The 21,743-nt window shown below is 46.4% G+C and overlaps 1 protein-coding gene across 1 annotated transcript in view; it reads left to right on the top strand.

Moving 5' to 3' along the window:
• The first annotated feature begins 17,201 nt into the window (after positions 1-17,201).
• The window catches only part of PTGFRN (prostaglandin F2 receptor inhibitor), a 66,802-nt gene continuing 62,260 nt past the window's right edge, over positions 17,202-21,743 (top strand). The window contains 4 exon segments of the mRNA XM_066567619.1: positions 17,202-17,205; positions 19,571-19,769; positions 19,771-19,862; positions 19,865-19,945. Of these exon segments, the coding sequence (XP_066423716.1) occupies positions 17,202-17,205; positions 19,571-19,769; positions 19,771-19,862; positions 19,865-19,945 (376 nt within the window).

Below are 21,743 nucleotides of genomic sequence, written 5' to 3' on the forward strand. Positions count from 1 at the left end.
GTCTGACTCATGTGGCATGTGTCCATTAGAAACAGGCTTGGGATTGTCCTCACCAATTTCTTCAACAAAATGGGCCAGAAAATACCCAGAGGGACACAGAACCAGGCCTTGGCTGTGAGTTCTTCTAGTCAGCAAAATAAGAAAGACCAATTTTTTTGGTTATTCAGCTACTCAAAGGTAGCTGAATACCATCAGTGTGAAACCTGAGGTTGTTGAACAAGATAGGCACCTGAGGACAGTGGAAAAGAGGGACCAAAAGGGACCTTTTGGACCATATTGTCCAATCCCCTGCTGCTTGGTGTAGCTGTGGTAAAGAGCTGCCTCACTTCTGCATTAAAACAAGTTGGGTTTTTTTGTCCCTATAAAATCTCCTGCAAGTCAATCCCAGAGATGCACTTCTTGGACAGTCCTGTCCTTCTTCTAATTTCCAGCTGAAATGTATTCCTGGCAAATTTATAGGCACTTGTTCTTCTGCCAGCACTGCCCTTTCACTCAAATAGCTCTTCTCTCTTCCTGGTACTTCCCCCCAGGGTATTTGTAAGCAACAAATATATCTTTTTCCAGCCTGCATTTTGCTAGACTCAAGAAACCAAGCTCATTTAGTCTCTTCTTGTGGAAGAAAGCTCTCTCCTCCCAGGTCATGACAAGAGAGAAAGGCACAAAAAAAGGCAATTTGAAATTAATTCATCTTTTATATGGACATACAATATTCTGTACTTCTGTGATGGCATTAAAATCTTGCTATTTCTATTAGAAATCCCTCATCTGACATGTCTTAGGCTCACATTTGTCTTTCTCACATCTGCATGCTACTGCCAGCTTACAGACATTTGATCAGCTCGTGCGCTCAGGTCTTTCTCCTCCTCTGTCACTTCCAACTGATGAGCTCCCAGCTGGTAGCAGAAATTCTCATTATTACTCCCTCGGGGCACGACCTTGCATTTTCTACTATTAAATCTGATGCCATCTCTATTGCTTCTGTCCCTTTTTCATAGGAAAACTGCTCTGATTAGTCACCATATAATGCCTTAGAGACCTAAAGACATATTCACTATATTTTTATTTTTAGAAACTGTTTGCTGTTTCAGTATTTTCATTCAATGAATGATGCTGATGTCTCTCTGTATTACCACTTCTCTCTAACAGAAACTCCAGGCTGATCTGCAGAAGGGCAGGAAAAAATTGCCTTCCAGATGAAATATGTGGCAAGAAGAGCTATATTTCCAAACAATTTCAGGGAAATAATTTTGTAAGTTATTTGTCACTCTGCTGCACAAAATGATCAGACACACTGTCCAATCAACAGCAAACCAGAAACTAACAGGTATGAAAATGTTCTGTTTTATCTAACTATTTCTCCAGTGATCCAGATTTACTGTGAGTAAATTTACTGCATCTTGCTGCTGGGATGCAGCTCTCATCTACAGAGCTGTCACAGTGATGGCTCCCAGCACTTTGGGTTTTAACCATTAAAACTATTTTTATGATGTTCAAAATACTTCAGAAACAACTGCTGTTATTGCCTAATTTTTGTGCCTAATTACTGTGGCAGTGGGCAGCTTATGAAGATCTGTGATGGTGATGAGAATTCATTTACTCTAACCTCTCATTTTCAATTACAAATAATGCTGTGTGGAGATAATTTTGCCCAGAGAAGGTCTGGTGTAATTCAAAACGCCCCCCACATCCTTAGGATGCTGCAGCCACTCTGAAGTGTCTGACACTGCTGGTGCTTTATGGAAAAATGTATTTCAGAAAATAGCTGGGGACAGGTGCCCACAGAGGTGCTGCAGAATTTTATTTCCCACGTCTAGGTTGTCTGGTGGATGTTTGTGAGGTGTTTCACAGGGCTGTGAGCCCTTTAATGGCTTTGGAGGTGTTTGAGCAGCACCCAAAGCCATGGGGCTTCCTGGCCTGAGAGGACCTCTGTAAAGTCCATCTCTGCAAGTGAGTATTGAGAATACTTTGATTGCTTGTAAACCAGAGTCTGGTGTGTGTAGGGAGCTGTAGTCCTGACAGGGTATCAAAATCAAAGGCATTTTCAAGTTGGTCTTGCTCACACAAATGAGGCACATGATGATTTGCCATGGAGGTCTTCAGATGGCCAAAATTAATGTTTCTTGAAAGAACCAAATTTCCTTTCCACACTGTGTTCTGCATGTGCTCTGGGGATGCCTCCTGTGTTGGGATGCTGTGGGGAAGAGGAGTCTGGGGGGGACTCTCGCTGTGTGCCCATGGTGCAGGCTTTGGTGGCATCTGCATGACCTGCTCAAAGCATCAGGACCTCTGTGCACCCTTTCAAGCTGTGCATCACGGGCTTGTGCCAGCAAAGATTGTATTTCTTGCCTCGTCCAGACATGCTAATGAGGCACTCTGACAGGGCTTACCTTTGGAGATGAGAAAGAAAACAGCAGAGAGAGATGGAAGGCAAAGCATCATTTTGGAAGCACGAGAACTTCTGAAACATTAATCTGGTGAATAACTCCCTGCCAACAGAATTTCACTGAACCACTGATCTGAATCATGTCGCAGATGGCATCGTCTTCCAAAGTGTTAGCAAAACACAGGGCTCAACCTTCAGTGCCCCTGCATCGCTATTTCTGATCCAGCACAACAACGCGCCTGCAAAAGACAGAGCTTTTAATAACTGCAAGTCAGGAAAAAAATAACCAGCCCTGTTTGGGATCTGAATAGCTGCCTTGCAGAAGGAGAATTGCCCATTTTGCTCAGTGCAGCAGTGAAGATGGGCTCGCAGCATACAGAGTACCACATGCTCTGATAGACTGCGAGATCCGCTACGATGCATTTTTATAAATGTAAAATCTCGACTGGCATTTCCCAGTGGAAGGTGCTAGGCTTGATAAAGTAGGACCAGCCATGGCACAAATGAAAGAGGAGGAAGGGATTGCATGTCAGCCAGCAGCCTCAATTTTTGGCATTTCATGGCTGCAAGAAGAATTTAGGCTTGAAACATTGTTTTAAATACTGAAACCAGCCTGATCTGATGCCAGGATGGATAAATAGTAGTGCTCCTGGGCATGCAATCTCTGGTGTCAGAAACTACATCTGTATGATGTCAGCCCATGACCTTTTTGGCACTTGAATTTAGGTGCCCATCCTGGCTGTGTATCACCTGCTCAGTCAGAAGTAGTCAGTGGTCTCCACCTCCTTGCACCTGATTTCCATGCAGGAGGACATGCCAGCTTCAGGTCAGATCCACTCATTTGGGTGGCCAGGACCCTGAGGAGAACCACAGCACACATCCAAGGCATGCAGCACCTCTCCCAGGCACCTGGGGCCTGGCAGCCTGACCTCAGCTGGAGTTTCACAGGAAGAAGAGCTGAGCTTTCCTCACCCTGCTTTCCCAAGGAGGGACAGGCCTCCCAAGGGACTGGTACATGTCACTGGGGCTTTGCCCTGTCATCTCCTGAGCTACCACTGAGAAATCTTTCCAAAAGATGGTCAGCTTCTGTTAGACATCTTTCCTACCACCACCACTCCTCCAAGGAAAAAGATGTTAAAAGCACAATGCTAAAGATTGTGAAAGCAAGCCCTCCACAAAGCAGGAAGGTGGTGGAGGAGAGCCAGAATGCTGGTGGCCTTGTGTAATCTGATTTTGGGCCCCATGAGTGTCCAACTTGCTCTTTAGCCCCTGCCTGTCTCAGTGCACAGACTGCAGCTGTGGAGGGACTGAACAGCAAAGCATGAGGACAGAGGAGGCTGCTGCCTGCTGACCTCTGCTCCTTTCTTTGGAGAAGAGTAACAGTTGATGTGGAGGCTGAAAGAAGGCTCTGTCTCACTGAGAAGACACCAGAGCTCTGTCCCAGAGAACTGGACTTTCTCCCTGCCTGTGGTGCCGTGTACCTGTGGGATATCATGGACATCACTTCATCAAGCATTTGTAGGTAATCACTGCCTCTGTGTGCTCTCATTGCCCAGTGCCCTTCTTGAAATCACAGGGGTGCAGTGACAGAAGTCAGTGAGAGTCCTGCTCAACCTCCATGCACTGTGCCAGCAGGCTGGTCCCTGGGCAGGCAGACCCTGGGTAGCTCAAAGGGGCTGTCAGAAATAGCTGCTGTTTCTCACCAGGTGAGCTGGGCTGGTGATTATAAATGCAGGAGTTGCTGTAAGCACTTCAGCGTTACAGTGGTATTCTAGAAGAACCTAAGAGGAAATTAACAGGACCAGAGTAACCAGATTTGAATAGCATGTCTTCCAAAAGGCTGAGGAATCCATCAGCCCTAGGCAAGACCTCTCACAGAAGATGTCAGCCCAGCCAGGGAAAGTCAGGCAGCGTTAGAAGAGACTGAAGATAATGCCAACCTGCATAACAGACACTGCTGCCACCTATCACAGTAATGAGATTTCACAAAGAAAAGCCCATCTCAGTGGCTTCCAGAAGGATTTCCTTTAGCAGACAGCTGGGCACCTGGGCTGATTAAACACAGATACAAGTTTGAACAACTGGAACAGCCTGTCATGTTTTGTTGCACCCAGGCAGTTCAAGATGCAGCAAACACATCCAGTCCATTTTTAGCTCAGCTCTGAATGTATGCACCCTGTGAGATAACTAAACATTTAGTCCCTGCAGTGGACAACTAAACATTTAGTCCCTGCAGTGGACACAGTGCAGCACACAACACATCAGAAGTCCTTCCACGGGAATGGGCGCCCTGCTCAGACCCCAGGGGTGGGAACAGTATCCTGAAGCCTCTGCCATGAGACAGCAAGAGGCAGTAGGCATAGATTGGCTGTCACCCCATCCTGCAGGCTGATGGAGGAAAGCAGGACAGTGTCACTTGCTCTTGGTTAGAAGAAAGGAGCTGCCACAGGGTTTCCTCTGTACTGAAGGAGTACCTGAAAGCAGGACTTGGCCATGAGTGTGTCTACACTTGGATCTGCATTGCAGTACAGCTGTGATGCTTCCTGGCTGCCCAGAGCCTCCGGCACAGCCCTGTCCTTCCCAGCAATACATTGGTGAGGTTCTTATACCTTTTCACTGGTTTGAAAATCAGCCACTGCCAGTCTCAGTTAAGGCACTGCCAACTGGAGTTGGGGCTGAGCTTGTGATTTGCAATTGCCTGGTGACTTGTCAAAAGCAGTAAGGGTCACCAGGAAAAGAGCTGGAGTGAAACCTTGCAGACATTGGGCTTGTAGGTAGGGAGCTCTTCAGACCTCACTTCTGCCCACAGAAAGATTTTGTTTGCCTCTCAGAGTGTTCTGGGTTCCAGTTCCCTCCCTCAGGACCCCACTGCCACCCTGACTAATCATGTCAATCTCAGCAAAACTGGCTTCTAGCACCAAGCTTTTTGCAATGCCCTACTTTACAGGGCTCAAGCAGCAGTGGGACAACCTAGAGAAAAGAAAGGGACAGGGCAATTAATTGAAGGAATGCCAGAGGCAGGGAAGGTTTAAACTCCTCTCCTTGTGAATCTTTGTAAAGCTGGAACTGAGGCAAAGCCCTGATTCCTCAAGTCACCCAACACCTGGAAGCCACTGGCAGGCTCACAGCACAAGCAGAATGATTTCCACTTTTACTGGTATTGTCATCACCAGTCCTACCAACCAAGCAGTGAAGAAAGAAAAGCATCATCCAAGGAACGGTGTCCTCCATGCAGTTGTACACAATATGGCTTTAATTGCCCTCAAAGGCTGACAAAAAAAAGGCCAAGTAAATTTCCTTTGAAGTCAACAAAAATTTCTGTTGACTTGAGTGGGCGTTGGCTGAGGACCACAAGCTGCAGGAGGAAGTCTGAATCACTGTGGCTGCCAAATCAGAGGTATGGATTTAGCAAAACCCCTATGCTGTGGTGTTCCCATTAATTTCTGATCTGCAGAGGACTTGCATGCTAGTCCATAACCCTCACCACTTACCCACACCATCCTGTCCCATTTGTAGGGAGTCACCCTTCTAGAACTACTATTTTCCTACTTGTAAAATGGGACCAGCTCATCAACTGGGGCACCAGCTCAGAATCTGGCCTCTTTTAGGTTTTTTCCCCTCCTTCATCTAGAAGAAATGGCAATCCACACTAATTTTTAAAACTGGAAAAACTATCAGATCAGATTCAATTAGCCTCTTTCCACCCCTTGCACATGCCTGAAATAAGGCTTCTCTTATTGGGGTTTAGCTGACGATGCTTTTGTGCAAGGAAGGAAAGGCTCTAGTTAGTTATTCTGTAACTGAAGCCATATGGAATGAAACTTGTTGAATCAATAATGAAACATGTCTGTGTCACAGAGCAGTTTTGATTCCAAGACATACAATGGACTGTTTGCAAAGTCACATTGCTGGTTAAAACTACATTTTTTTTTTTAATGGACAAATAATATAGGGACTCAACTGCTTAGGAGGATATGATCTAGTTGCCTGCCTGAGAAAGTCAAAAAATTTCCCAACCAGTCTGAGGTTCTCTGTTGACTCATTTTCATAAGATATTTAAGTATGTGGCAAATGCTGTGGCAAATGCGTGCCAGCCGTTTTGGGCAAGTAAGGTAAGACACATCAAGAAACACACAGCAAAAATTATTTCAATGTCCTAATTTCTCATCCATCCTTCCCAACATGTGCAGAGGAGCTGCACTGAGAAACAGGTGAGTTGCTAATGCAGATTAAGTTGTCCTTTGAGAAGCCACTGCAATTAATCCACCCAGTAACCCCTGAACAAAGAAATACTTCCGTGACACATCAGTGTTTCCAGATTTGGAAAGGATTTGACAAATGCCAAACCGAACTTGCACAGCAAGTGAACTGTAGTGGAGAAAAGAGTGTGCAGCCTCCAGAGGAGGGCATGGAGTACCTAAGAGGGTAAATAACCTACTTGCTCAATGGTAGCATTTATTTTATTTTATTTTATTTTATTTTATTTTATTTTATTTTATTTTATTTTATTTTATTTTATTTTGATGCTTGGCAGTAAAGAAGGGTGTTGGAGGATGTCAGAGGTGCTTCAGAAAAGCCTGCTGGTGACTAGAAATATCTTCACTTTCTGTTAGCATGCAGGTAGCATGCCCACAGCCACCTGAATTCTGACTATGTTACAATATGAGGTATTCCCCCTCATTTTGGTTCTTGGCCTCGGTGTCACGCAGTTTTGTAATGTGAATGTAAAGTAGCATTTTGTGGAACTCAAAAAGCTTTGGTGATTCTTTTCAAAATGCTGAGCTCTTCTAAATGTCCTTTCTTGGCAGTGCTGGGCTGAGTCTGCCCTGACAACATCACATTTCCTAATCTCTCGCTTCCTACCAGTTCTGGGTATAAGGCAAACACAGGACCCCCGTGCTCTCTGAGCAGGAGGAAATGTTGCATGGTGGTGACTCTGGGCTGGCAGCTCAGGTTTCCTCCTCAGGGACTGAGGGAGCAGATGCCTGGAGCTGGTTTTCTTTCTTTCCTCTCTGATTCAGTGTTGGGTAATTAAGGACTGAAAGGTTGCCTTAAGTGCAGCTTTGGGAATTGTATTTTTCTGCAGATGGTGTTCCCTCTTATCAGTTATTGCATTGCAATAGGGGCAAAAAATCTGATGAAGATATGATCCTTTCTTGGAAAGGTTTAGTATTGGAACGCAATAACCATGGAGGCAGATAAGAAGATAATTGGGATTGTGGTGCACTGTGAATGGAAGAAACCTGAGCCAGAGTGCACTGGAAAGAGACAGGCACTGGTGGCAAATCATTCAAATCCCAGCCCAGTGCCTCCAGCGCAGAATTTGAGTCCTGTAGGAAGGGAATCAAAGCACCACAGGGGACGAAATCATTACTAACCAAAACAGCTGACATCATCCGTGGCTGTATGGGAACCTGCCTGTTGGTAGGCGTATATATATATATGTATATATAAAAATTTCCTGGTGTGGATTTTCCCTAGCAATTTATCACTTCGGCAAAAATAAAAACCTCAACAAAACCCAAACAAATGAAGTGAAAAAACAAAAGAGCGCAATGTCTCATAATAAGCTCTTTCTGTTGTGGCAGCAGCTGCAGTTTCTCCTCTCAGATTTCTTTTCTGTTATTACCCAGAAAGAATCAGCAGCTGCTTAGGAAATATTCCAGAAAGATTCATTGAGAAGTTCCTGGCTGTTTTTCACATATTAATCTGACAGAAGTAACATCTTCAAGGAAGGGACTAACTCTCCTGGTCTTTCTCTGTTCCCCATAAATTAGTGGGTTCTGATAACGTGGTTATCTAAAAGGAAATAACAGGAGGAAAAATAAAGAAATCACATGTCTTGGTGATGGGAGACAAGTATGTTTTTTATGTCACAGAGGGGGTGTGGGAATTGCTTCGATTATTTTAATGGTCATGTTTGCATCTCTTAAAAACTTTTGCACAACCAAACTGCTTCCCAAATGGGCGTATCTGGGGGCAACACCCATAAGAGGGATCATTTGGAAGAGACATTGCACATGCTCCTGTGAAAGTAGGAGACCTTCAGGACATGTTAACTCTGCAGTTATTTCGGTGCTGTCGTGCTCTGTGCTTTAGGACTGGAGTGTGCAGCCAGCAGAGTCTGGATGGGGAAGCTGCTGGGGTGGAGCTCAGTAGCACAGTCTAGATCAGGGGCTCTGAGCAGGTACTCCCAGGGCTGAACTTCCCTTTTCTTTCTTGTGTGGCTTCTTTTAGCTGGGATGTCTCCTCAATAAGAATGTTCCTCCCTGTCATGTGGATGCCTCAGGAGAGGCAGAGCTGGTGCCTGACCCCATTCAGGGATCTGGCAACTGGTGCTTATTAAACAGGTCAAGGGGTAGAGATGGGCAATCGTGTCAAGACTCAGCATTCCCTCAAAATTTGTCTGGAAGCTGTCACCCTGAGCCTTTTCCCTGCCATTGCCCAGGACAAATGACATTCCCATTCCCTGGTCTCTGGTGCATGAGGGCACAATTCAAATGTCATATTTTGAATTATGTTTGCCCATCATTCAACATGAAAGTGTCTTTGCCCTTCCCCTGTCCTTCTGTGTCACAGGCAGTTCTGCCTCTGAGCTCACTCCTGGCAAAAATCCAAACCTCCTGTCAGCATCCAGAAGTGGAGACGTGGATCTTCACAGAGCATTATGGAGCCTCCAAAGAGCATTGATCTTGCTTCATGGAAAACTCAATGAAAAAGTTGCTCCTTCTTCTTCTGCTGTCATTAGCGACTAGGGGGAAAAAAAGCCCCTACAAACCCCAAAAAGTAGCATGTGATTTTTCACACAGAAGGACTGAGTAAAAGCAGTTTGGATCTGTAATGTCCAGCACTGCAAAACACTGTCCACTGAAGTATACAAGCTCTTGGGAATGTGGGAGAGATAATTGGAGGTTAATAGAGATTTTACTGCTGGCTGCCTGGCCGATTATTTCTATGAAGAAATCCTGACATTTTTCCCTTTATTAAAGTGAGTTCATGATCATCTATATAAAAGAAAGCTGTATTCTGAGAACACATATGCATTTGCATATGGATGGTGTTCTCTTGGAAATTATTTGAATAAAAATAAAAGAAGAATGAAAACAGGAGTTTTCACTCAAGGGAAAAGTTAATGAACTCACTTCTCTTTCTTTCACTCTCTGATTAAATATTATGTTACCATTTTATCTTTGTGCATGAAGAGTAAAGCCCAATTCTGTATTTTGCCAGCTTCATTCATGAAGCTTTGTATTATTTTTACTGCAATAAAAAACTAAAAATTACTCTCTCCACATGAGAAGCAGAATGGAGAAGAGCAGTAATTCCCCACAGTATGGAGGAAGGAGAAAGACAAGACATCCTCTTTTGTTTGTTTGAATAGGCATGAGATGTGCTCCAACATGTGCTGGCAGGAGCAGTCGGAGAAGACTGGCTACAGAAGCTCATCAAGAAATGCAAAAGGCATGACCTGCTATCTAAGGTATCAGTGAGAGCTTCCTTTCTGAAGAGGTTTTTTTCCTTTAATGCTCATTATTTCACAGAGCCTGTGGGCTTGGTAGCAGATAGTACCAATGTTTTAAAGTTGACTACTTGATCATTCTAATTAGGATCCTGTGGATTTTCAGTGTTGCTAGCTAAGTGAATTTCAGTGCATTTGCTGTCAGACCAGCTGAGTGCCACTGGACTTCTTGTGCAGTGCCCAGGTCGCTCAGCTGAGCCAGTGTTACTCACAGGGGGCACCACCTTCTTTTAGCTGGCAGCAGATGCATCACAACATTCGATACACAAGCCCACATTCGTATGCCAGAGTATGATTCCAGAATTGGCTTGGCATTTTATTAGCACTTCAGAAGGCTATTGCCATGGATTTGCCAGTCTCTGGATTCATGAAATTTGCTAGGAATTCCTGTCTGAGACAGGAGACCCCCTGAAAACTAGCGCTATGTCAAAGCAACTTCATGGGGAGTGCCCATCACCTGCTAAACATGGCTGGTTTTCAAACGTTCTTGAGAATAAACAGTGTTGATTCTAATCTAGAAAGGGATGCTTTATGGAGGCTTAGTGCCTGAATGCCTTGCAGTCTTGTTTGATTGGTGCTGAGATGTAAGCAGAGGCAAGGTGAAATCTCAGAAGCGATATTCACATGCAAACCTTGTAATACAGAGTGTTCTCAGGGCAGGGTGGGGAAATGTAAATTCCAAGTACGTGTAAATGAAAAACAAACAAACATGAGAATGGGGAAAGGAGATTTAAAATTTAGAAGTGGACTCCTCTGTCCAAGGATTTCTCCTGTGCTGCTGCTACTGGCCCATTGCTCTAGGTAGCAGGAGCAAGGCTTCTAGCTGCCAGTCGACCATTTTCTTTTTGATAATTATTCACATTGCTGTAGAAACGGAAATTATCTCTATTTTCTCACTTCCCAATTGAAAACTGTAATTGCAGCTGCTCCCTCCTCCTTGTTTGGAAGTTTTGCATGCAGAGAGTCATCAGCCAGGCTTGCCTTAAATCAAATCTTCCCATGCAGCCTGGGTTATAATCTAGTGAGCACAGCAGCTGCCTATTCGCGGCAAGGAGAAAAGCAGCACATTTCTCCAGCCACTGGCTAGGAAATTCTTCCTAAAAGAAAAGGGCTATGCCTTGTCTGATTCCTTTATGGAAACGTAAAGGAGTCAGCTTCCTGAGGGCTTTCACAGATATTGCTAATCATCTTAAATTGAAACAGGACTTCCAAAACCAGCATGTAAATCCCCGTAACACACCTTCAATTTCTGTCTCCAAGGCTACCCAGCTGTCCTGATCCTCCGTGACAAGCTCTGGAAATGCAGTGATACTTCCTTTTGCACTAGTCCTTCCCTGCTCCTCAATCCCCCCTGCTCTGAAGTCATCTTGCTTGCATGAAACACCACTCCACAGCATGGTGGTGGGTGAGGAGCTGACCTCAAAGCCCATGGGAAGTCTGAGGGGCAGGGAATGTACAGGCTCTCACCCCTTCCACCAACAGAGAAATGCTGTTTCCCTCAGGGATACAAGAAAATGGCCAGAGCCCCCGTGCAGACTTGCCCAGCTTTGCTCACTCATCTGTGCGAGGGCTGGAGTGGAAGTCTCCTTAAAACAATGCTAATAGGATTTATTCATGCTGTTTTTATCAACCCTTCTTATTCTGCTATAAGACATGCAGTTCAAGTTCATGAATAACAGCCACTGCTCCCCCGTCACAGAAGTGTATTTTGAGGGACACTGTATGTGTAGCCTCACTGAACATTTTCCAGTGACTTTATATGCACACACTGCGCTCTCACAGAGAGCCAAAATCTGCCCTCTTCTGAAGTCCCTTGGGTCTAAATTAGTGAGAGTTTCATATATCGTGATTTGAATCTGAATGTGTTTCCTTGCTTGCAGTCCCTGCGGTCACAGAGTAGGCAAGGGGACTTTGTGCTGTGGTTTACCTTGTGACTTCTGGGGCTTTTGGGGAGTCCTGAAGAACCACATGATCAGCAGACATATTCCCTGTTCTGCCAACACAGGAGCACCTTCTAACAGTGCCCATCTCCCAGGATGCAAGATTTGCCAAGGCACAGGTGTATGGAGTGTCCCAGCAGAGAAGAGGAGCCCTCAGCTGCCAGCTCAGCTGAAGGTCTGGGGTGAGACACAGCTTCTCTGAGTTACTTCTCTGACCATTATCCAAGACTCACAGAAGATGGGCTGGATGAGCTGATGAGCCTTTTGTACTGCAGATCTCCTCAAAACGCTGCAGGGTCAACAGGACAGTGCCAAACTAGAATCAATGAGGCCTTACGCAGACACTCAAGAATAACAAGTCAACCAGTGGATTTGCAGGCAGACTGTAACAGCTTGTTATCTGATGTCCCCTGGGCACAAACACTGAGACATCTGCAGTTTTTGACCTTTTTTTTTTGTCTCTGCTGGCTCAATAGCTAGTTAGCTGGTCATTCAATGTGAAAACAAAACAGAGGAAAGGAGAGCAAATTGCAATAGGCAGGAGATGTTGGACTATTAGGATGCCAAAAGAACTGGAAATATATAAGTACAGAGGTTGCTTTGCTCTCCTTTATTATTTGTGCATTAAGCTCTCTGAGTTGGTTTTTGGAACTCTGTTAAAAGCAGGGTTTTCAATATGCCAGTTGTCACTGAACTTTTATGTTGGTTTTATTTTGCATGTATTTTGCATCTCTATTCTCTTTGCTTGGCACTGCAAGTTAGAAATTAACCTGAAAAACACACGTTGAGACTTCACTGACTTTCCCAGACATTTTTTTGGTCTGAGAACACAAAGCTCTCTTCATAGCATCTCCTCTAGTCCCATCAAGGGGAGGGAAGATCCCCAGAAGACTGACTTCTGGATCATCCTTTGTACTGAGATCTCAGTTCCTTTGCAGTGACTGCACTAGCTTATATGCACGGGGGGTGTGGAGCCTCCTTCCTGTTTCTAGGCTCTTGTTAATAAAGAGTGTGCCCGCATTCTCAGACAGGGCCCTAATCACCAGTCTTAGCCTAATCTCTTAATTAATTCCTGTTAATGTAAATGGACTGGAAAAGATTCTTTTAGCCATAGTGTTCAAGAAATTAGAAGTCCTTTTTTGAAGAGACGGTGTGTTTCTTCTTTCATGGTCTGGTATAATGACAGCACTGTCATGCTGTATGAGAAGGATTTCCCACATCCTAGGGTGCTCACTTCTCATTCCTGGATTATAGATTATTTTAAATCAACTCAGGATAATAGGTGACAGCTCAGTGTATATTATGTGTAGCATTTCAGTCTAGCACAGGCAGAGTCCTCCTGGCCTCTTGTTTCCACAATATCTGTGCCTCAGAATGGCCTAAAGTTAAGGTTGGGTTACACACCTTGTGTAATAGAAGGCAACAATATGTGAAGTTCAAGGACCTGCCAAAGAAATGCAGTGTTCCTGCTTCTGATTTAATCTGATTTATTCTTATCACATGGATGTCCTGCAATCAAGGTCAGAGAAGGATTTGAGCCTGTTTCTGATGTGGGAAGACAGCAGTCCCACAGGTAAAAAACACAATGAAGAGCTAAGTTCAGATTGACCTTACTGAAAAAAAAGCAAGCTCCCAAAATGGAGTGTAACTGGTCAGTTACACTCATGAGAGTGAATCTGGAGCAGGGTAAGAATTGTAGAATTGTACCTGCCCACGTTATAAACAGAGACTCCCCTCTCTCGTGACTTCAATTTTGCCTAGGAGAATTCGTATAAAAACAAATAAATGCCAAGAGAAATGTTTCTATTGTTTTCCTTCTCTGTATCTAATGAAATCTGTTCCTTTAAAACAGAGCAATATCCTCCCCTATGATTTTTTGCAGTCACATCGCAGAAAGAGAGAAAACCTGAAAGCAAAATTGACTCCTTTTGATTTTTCCTAGTTCAAGAGAGGAGACATGCCAGTGGGAAGGAGAATAAAAATCACACTGAGTAAATCGGATTTTAAACTGCCTCTAATGATCAACAGCAATTATACAAATATTTATTTCTGGTTTTACAGTTTATTTGTGTTAAGGCCGACAGCAGATTTTTAATTTGATATTCAGTCTTCCTTATTAAAAAAAATGTATCTTTTAGATTGGTTATTTAATTATTTACTTCTGTAGGAGTTCAGAGTGCAAGTTGTTGGGGGGATAATTTTGTCATATACTGCTTTAGAATGTATTTTATGCTCCCTAATTCTTTGGTTGCTTAGGTACTACAGATCAAATCCTGTCTGCACTCAAGTTGACAAGAAAATTTCCAGTAGTTTGAATAGGGTGTTGATTTTATCCTTACTGTTCCTGCCCTAGTGGGAACTGCCATAACATCTAACATCAGATCTTTAACATCTCTCCAGCACTTTGAAGTGCAGCCCCTCATATTTCATTCACCATCTCAACCAAGAAGCAACAGAGGGATTGCAGCCCTGCTGCTGGAAGTGCAAGAGGGAGGCAGGAGGCAGGAGGATGTGTCATTTATTGCTTAACAGGTTGGATAACCTTTCTGCATGTGGTTTGCTCATGTGGCGACAGCAACATGATGTGCAACCCACAGCCACAGGCAGCTTTTTGCAACCTGCCTGTTCTGCAGCTGTGATGGCTCTAACCTGTGAGACCATCAGTTATCTAGAGATATGCTGGTAAATCTGTATGCATGGAAATATCACGGCACACGGGGGTTTTCCTTGTGTGTTTTGTGCTCAAAAGTCCCAACAAATTTCAACGCATAGAGTGTTTATGAGTGCTTAAGTAGTCAGGAACCCAAACTCAGGAAGTCATCTTTGAAAAATCTTAGAAATTTTGTCAGTCTTAGAAAGATGTGCTCTGTTGAAAGGAATCTAGTCTAAAGATGTTCATGAAGCTGGAGTTTATGTTGTAAAGAAACCTGTAGCTGTGGTGTGCTTTCTATTTTCCTGGATTTCATTATGCCTTCCTGCTTCAGAGAACAGCTGTAACATTAAACCCATTGAAATTTGTAAAGTGCTCAGAAATCCACTGAAAGGAGGCTGTAGAGGAGTAAAAGGTACTCAATTTTCATTGCTGTTCTCTCAAGCAAGAGAGTTTCCAGAGTGTCTTAATAATAAATAAGAATAAATAACTGCAAACTGTAGAATCTGTTCTATGCTCATTAATAGGTACCTTTGGGTCTGTGGTTGAGGAGAATCTCTTTTGAGGAGAAGGTGAGTATAGATTTGAAGATTTGTATTCAGATTTCAATATCTTCTTTACCACCATAGCTTGAAGCAGTGGAGTGTGCTTTAGTAGCGTGTGAACATTATCCAGGTCTACCGGAATTTGAATAATTGTGGCAGATTGTTTGACCATTTTCTTCTGTCAGATTTCAACTAGATTTTCAAATAAATCATTCACCAATATTTTTTCCTCATGGTTTGGTTAGTTCAAGAGCCAGCTGAACAATATTCATCAAATAAATTACTCACTTTTTCCTCATCAATCTGCAAATAATTTATTCACAAATACTTTTACATGAGGCAGCCAGCTCTAGCCAGGACAAATCAAGGTAATTTCCTACGCTTTTGATCACATGCCAGTAGGACTTTATCTTGGACAGCTCAATAGAGACAGGTTTTAATGCATAATACATAAATGGCTAAGCTGAGTTTTTCACAGTTCTTTGTGAGCTCTCTACTATTGCCCATATTTCTGTTCAACTGCTAAAGGGGAATGACAGGGGGGCATATATTTTCCATCCAGGTACGCTCAGAAACATTTCACAAAACCGAGCGTGGGGCTCACGTCAGCCACAACCGTGATGGGGCAGCCCGTTGGCTGGAACACGCGCTCTGTTCACTGGAGCAAGGCGAAATTTAACAAGAGTTGAGAAGAGGAAATGAAGACAAGTATTGTGCCTGCTTGGAGACACAAAGGGGAACCTAGGGGCGGAATGAAATCAAGCAACGTGGAATTTCGCCAGCATGCTGGGGATGAAGTCCCTAGCTCTTGAGAAAAAGGTCCTTAAATGAGATGGCACATCCCTGCACAAGATGTCTCCAGGACAACGTTTGTGCTGTGGCTGCCTTTCCCCAGGCTTCTCATGCAAACAGCTTGGAAGCCACTGAGAGCCCTCTTCCTGCCTTAGAGGCTGCTGTGCTGCTGACGGGGCAGTGGAGCATGGCCTTACCTGTCTGTCTGCCCACGCCTCTCGTTTGTTGTGGAGAGCTCCTGGCTGCCACACGCCGGGCAATGGCACCAAAAGGTTTCTCCCCTGCTTAAGGTTTGCATCCTGCAGTCTGCACTGCATGAGAGGAGCACTTTTGCATCTCTTCTCCTAACCAAGTGCTGGGTCCTCATCAGTCCAGGTCCTCCTGCTGTTGGTCATCCCTTCTAAATGTTCTTTATTCTTGCACTCCATGTTGGATGTGGGCCTCATACACAGACATTTCACCCCATCCTCTGCTGCTCAGGCAACAAGGTGGGGAGAACAAGAGTTGTTTATCCATGTTTGCCAAGAGAGAAACTGCAAAGGCTAGCAAGTGTATGTTGGGGGAGTGGTGCAAGCAGGGAGTGGTTGCGTGTGGGCTTCTTTAGGATCAGGGTGTGTTCATGTTTCATGAACATGTGCATGCATAATAGTGTGTTTAATATAACACTCCAATCTTGATCCTTCCCCGAAATTCTGCTGGCTAACCTAGTTACCCCCAAATGAGAGACACTTTCAGCCTATACATTATGCAGAAATGTAGGTATGAAGAAACGTAAGCAAGCATTTTTACAGCATCATCAATAAATAAGTACGTGCTATCTACTCAAATCAACAACATGCTAAACACTGAAAGTCAAATGGGCTGCCTTCCTGAGAAACAAACAACTGACCATGTATTTACTCTGCAGCTCATGAATAAACATTGAAAATGCACAAAAACAGAGGAAGATATTTGTTTCAACTTGGAGAAAGCTTCTGGCTCAGACTGGCTCTCATAGCTGAACGATACAAAATGGAATTGGCAAGGGGGAAAAATTACATAATCACATACATGTAACAATCCATTGAAAGTAGGACACACAAAAAGGAGAAGAAAACAGGCTTTGAAGGAGAAGGTAGACTAACACAGCGGTCAACTTCAGACCTGCTCTTTCTGGCATCTGTGCTGGCGATTTACCAGCCTTGGAGAAACGGCTCTCAAATTGAATGAGAATCTCAGACACCTGCTTAAATTGTCACAATGTTACAGAATGTATTTTAACACACCCTGCTGCAAGACCATGTGCTGAGGAGGGAAGGGCATAGTGATGAATGGCAGGATAAAGATGCTTTCAGGAAAAACACAGATGCAGAAAGAGATTTGGGGACTCAACATGGGTAATGAACTCCACAAGCTTTTTGTACAGCACAGGAAATGGTCTACTTCCATTTTTAGTTATGAGAGAAGGGGGAAAACAATGACTGAGAAATTACTTTTACTCTGAGCACAGCATGTGTATATAGACCACAATGACATTGTACCCACGCTGGGTGCCTGCAAGTCAAAAAAACACTTAGAAACACTGGAGTCCAAAAAATCTGCAGTGACCAAAACTAAATCCTACAATGTGAGGCTTCAAAGGAAACAATCTATTCAGTTAAACAAGAAGTTATTAAAAGCACCATGTATGGTTACTTATCCATGAAAATGGGATGGGTGTGCAGTTTTGTAGGCAAAGGCATAACAAGTTCTGATGTTTCAAAGTTGAAGTTAGACAAATTCAACCTTGAAAGAAGCAATTTCCTAGCAGCAAGGATAATTAAACATTGGAATAAATTAGTAGGTGGAAGACGGCAGTTGCCACTGAAGAAGACTCCATTACTTGGAGTCTTTAAGACGTGTTGTCTTTCTAACTCAATTTGATCCAGCTAGTGAGGAAAAAATCTATGGTTTTTGTATATGGGTCAGATTAATGGGTTATAGTGTCCCTTCTGTCTGGAAGTCTGACTATATGTAGGGGAAAAATGGTTCTTACTGAGGTAAAAGAGTGAGAGGTGCTTGTTGAGAACACAACCCAGGGCTCAGGACAGCAGGGTTTCAGGACTAAAGCTTGATGAAGGATCAGGAGTTTACCCAGTGCGGTGGAAGCTGACTGGTAAGAGTGAGACATCTAACTTGCTTTCTGAATTTGATGTAAGGGACACGTCTTGGTTTATGGAAGTGACATATTCCAGTGAAGAAAAAGTGTGTTTAAATGCTGGCTAAAGGAGGAGAGCAGAATGACTGGGAACAGGCAGCAAGAACAAGCAGGGATATGAGGGCATTTTGAATATATTTGAAGACAGCCTTGTTTTTTTCATACAGCTTTTCCTCGGTCATGTTTGTGGATTCAGCCTCATTTGCTGTCTGGGAGCTGTGAGAAGTTCAGTTGTGCACAGGACCAAGTGTCCTCCAGACAGCTCGTGGCTGCAGCTCTGCAAAGAGGTCGACCTACTCCTTGCAGGAGCTCATTTAACTGTGGTTGGAGGGTGAAAGTTCTTCTCATCAGTTTTAGGAGGGTCTCATTTCATTCCTATCAGGCAACACCCTCTTTCCTGTAAAGCATAACAGAATAACAAAGTCCAGCCTAAAATCCAGTCTGATAATCATGCTCAGTCAAGAACACAGCGCACACTTCCTGAACCTCGCCCAAGCCAAGTCATGCTCAAGAGCAAGGTGCACTGGAGATGCTAGAATAAAACCTAAACCAGCCATTTTGAGCAGGAGCAGCTGCCCCACGCCATGCATAGGCTCCAGAGATTCCCCACAGGAAAATGTATAACACAGATCCTTCTCTACCACGGCGCCTGGACAACAGACAGCAAGGTGTGCCCAAGGAGAGCACAGATTTCCCAGAGAATGTGGCAAGGGGACTGAAAGAGCAGACAACTGTCCGAGTTACTAGAGAGCCGCCCAGTGCCTCCGCTCTTTGTTTTTACAAACAAACAGGAAATTAAATCCCCGAGCAAACAAAAATCTCTGAGCAGGCTGGGAAGGAAGGTGGTGGAGTTGGTGGCACGAATGCCATGCTGCAGCAGCCCCTTATTGAGTAAACTGGGATCTCAGGCAGGGGAAAGAAACCGAGTCTCAAAAAAAGGGCGATGCTGCTTGTGGGGCTGCCTGGCACCAGTGGGTAATGGAGTGGTGGCCTTGTCCACGAAGTGCTTGGGGTACAGACACACTTGAGAGGGTCGGTGCTCTCCTGCTCCTAACTCGGGCCGTGAGCGGGACAGAATCGCCGGAGCACAGGCAGGCCACTGCTGCCCGTGGAAGGGTAGGGCACACGATGGGCACAGCCGGCACTGGTTTTTGAGGTCACACAGGCATGGAATGGGCCACGAGTGCCCGCCGTGCCTGGGGCAGCCCAGGATGGGCACAGGGCCAGCAGTGACTCCACACGTGTGCGGTGGCTCCGTGCGCGGGATGTGAGCACCGGGGGCACAGCCGAGCCCCGGCCGCGCACACGGGGGGACCCCACCCGTGAGGCGGGGCCGGAGGGGCTCCGCAGCCGGGGCAGGAACGAGCGGCCAAACAGCGTCCCGGCCCCACGCTGCCCAAGGGCCGCTCCCGGGGCTCCAGGGACGCTCCCGGCCGGGCCAGCCCGCCCTCCCCGCACCGGGGCTTCCCCAAGCCACGTGTGCGCGGCGGCGGCGGCCCCGGGAGGGAAGAAGGGAGGGAGGCGGCGAGGGTAGCGCCGTTCTCCACTGGGCCCTTCTCGGCTAGGCGCTCACTCGCGCCCCGCGGCCCCGCTCTCCGCCCTCCCTCTCCCGCCTGAGGGGAAGGGGCCGGGCCGGGCCGGACCCCGCGCCGCCCCCGCTACCTGCGGGCGAGGGCGGGCGCTGGGAAAGTTTGTCTCTGTGGTTGGCTGCGCCGCGCGGCGCGGCCGGTCGGGGCGGGCGGGCGGCTCCGTGCGCTCGCAGGGCAGCGAGCGGCCGGCCGAGGAGCGCTGCCGCCGCCGGTGCCCCCGGGCCAGCCCAGCCTGCGAGCCCGCGGTCCCGTTCGCCTAGGGAGAGGCGCCGCGCAGCCCTGCCAGCATGGGGCACCGCGGGGAGAGGGCGTCCTGCCTGCCTCTCCTCCTCCTCGTCCTGCTGCTGCTCGGTGAGCCGGGGGTGCGCGGCCGGGGGCGGCGGGGAGGGCGGCCGGGGGTGCTCAGCCACCTTGCCCGCAGGTAGCGCGGCGGGGCCGGGAGGGAGGGAGCGGCCCGCGGGGCCGTGCCCGCCCGGGGCGCGGCGGAGCCCGGCCGGGTGCTGCCCTCGGCGGGGCCGGGCTGTGCCGCCTGCCCGCCGGGCTGTGCCGGCCCCCGGAGCGGGCGGAATCGGCCGGCCCGGATCCCCCAGCCCCCGCTGCTCCCTCCGGGGGCTCGCTGCCGGGTATTTCCCCGAAACTTTAGGGGGCCTCCCCGGAGCGGGGGTGGGTTGCGGGGTGCTGCCCGGGGGCTCCCGCAGGCTCCGGGGTCCCGCGGCGCCCCGGCCGCGGAACGTGGCGGTGGAGCCGTAGTTGCTGGTAAAGGAGCTGGAGCGGGGGCTGCGTTGGCGGTGATGTGAGAGCGCTCTTTCGCTCCGAGAGCTCACCTGGCGGAGGTGAAGCCGCTGGCTGAGGTGGGACCCTCCATGTGCCTGTCCCCCGGGGCCCGCACCCTGCTCGGGTTCTCCGGGCGCACGGGGTGCGGGGGAAGCAGCGCTTCCCGGAGCCCTCCTGCCGGGCTCCCGGGGTTTGCTGCCTCTGCCGGGAAGTTCTCCCGCTAGGAGATAGCGTGTAATTGTGGAGGTGATGGTTTACGCTGCGTTCAGGTAATTGTGTAGCTGTCGTTAGCGTGACATGTGGCATTGTTCCTTCTTGGTGTCAGTGCCAGCCAGGCAGCGTGCAGGAATAAAGACAAGCAAGCTCTACACAAAAGGGTGGGTGGTGGTTGTCGTGGGATTTTTTTTTTCTTTTATTTTTTCTTTTTTCCCTTATTTTCCCCCCAACTTTGTACTTGCAGCGTTGTTGCTAACCCTGTTACAGATGTAGCAGTGAATGTAAAAGTAGAGAACCAGAAGACCATTCGGGTTAGATAGCTCTGTCTTGTAGTATTTTAGTGGCTTTGTGTCGGCTCTGGGCAGCCAGAAGGGCATCAGGTACAGGTGAGCAAGCATGTCCCACAGGTTACTCTATGTAGTTCATGATTCAGAACACTTGATTAATTGCAGGTAGTAAGTGGGAGCCTTTTCCAGATTTCAGGTGGAAAGGAGTAACTAAACAGTGCCCCAGCCCCACAATGCCAACACTCTTCTTTAAACAAAACTCTATTCACTGACTTAGTTTGTGTTTGTACTTTTGACTTTGCTGCGACTTTTTTTTTTCCTTAAGTCTGCCAGAGCACTTTCCTCATTGTTTAGATGTTGAATCTTTCATAGCCAGGTCTGCAGAGCTGAGAGTTGCAGTTGAAAAATCAGTTTCCTAAACCTGGTCTTGTCCCGGTCTTTTTCCTGTGGCTGCTTGCAGGCTGTTGGGGCAGAGGGTGTTCTGTCTCCAAGATCCTACCAGACAAAAGTGTCCACTGTGCTTTCTCTTACTTGCAGCTGACGTTAGTCATCTCATTTATCTTTACAATATAGGCATGCTGCCAGCTGGGGAAACAGTCATGAGCTGGAGAGCTCACCTTCAGTATTTTTGTTTAGAAACAGAAAGGGAATAAGATTTTTCAAGAGGATGGTTTAATAGGACAAGCGGAAAATCAAGACTCTCAGATGCTCAAGGTCACGCGGCAAAAAGTAAAAACTATTAAGGATGACGCACAACAGGAAAGTTGTTTCCTTCTTAAATCAAGATGAAATAATTTGAAGAACTTAAAGTGTGCATGCAGAGATATGTGGCCATTGTTCATGATCTGGTTTGTCTAGATGTTCTGAGTTGT

Source organism: Molothrus aeneus, chromosome 2, assembly GCF_037042795.1.
Source record: "Molothrus aeneus isolate 106 chromosome 2, BPBGC_Maene_1.0, whole genome shotgun sequence".
NCBI classification, from domain to species: domain Eukaryota; kingdom Metazoa; phylum Chordata; class Aves; order Passeriformes; family Icteridae; genus Molothrus; species Molothrus aeneus.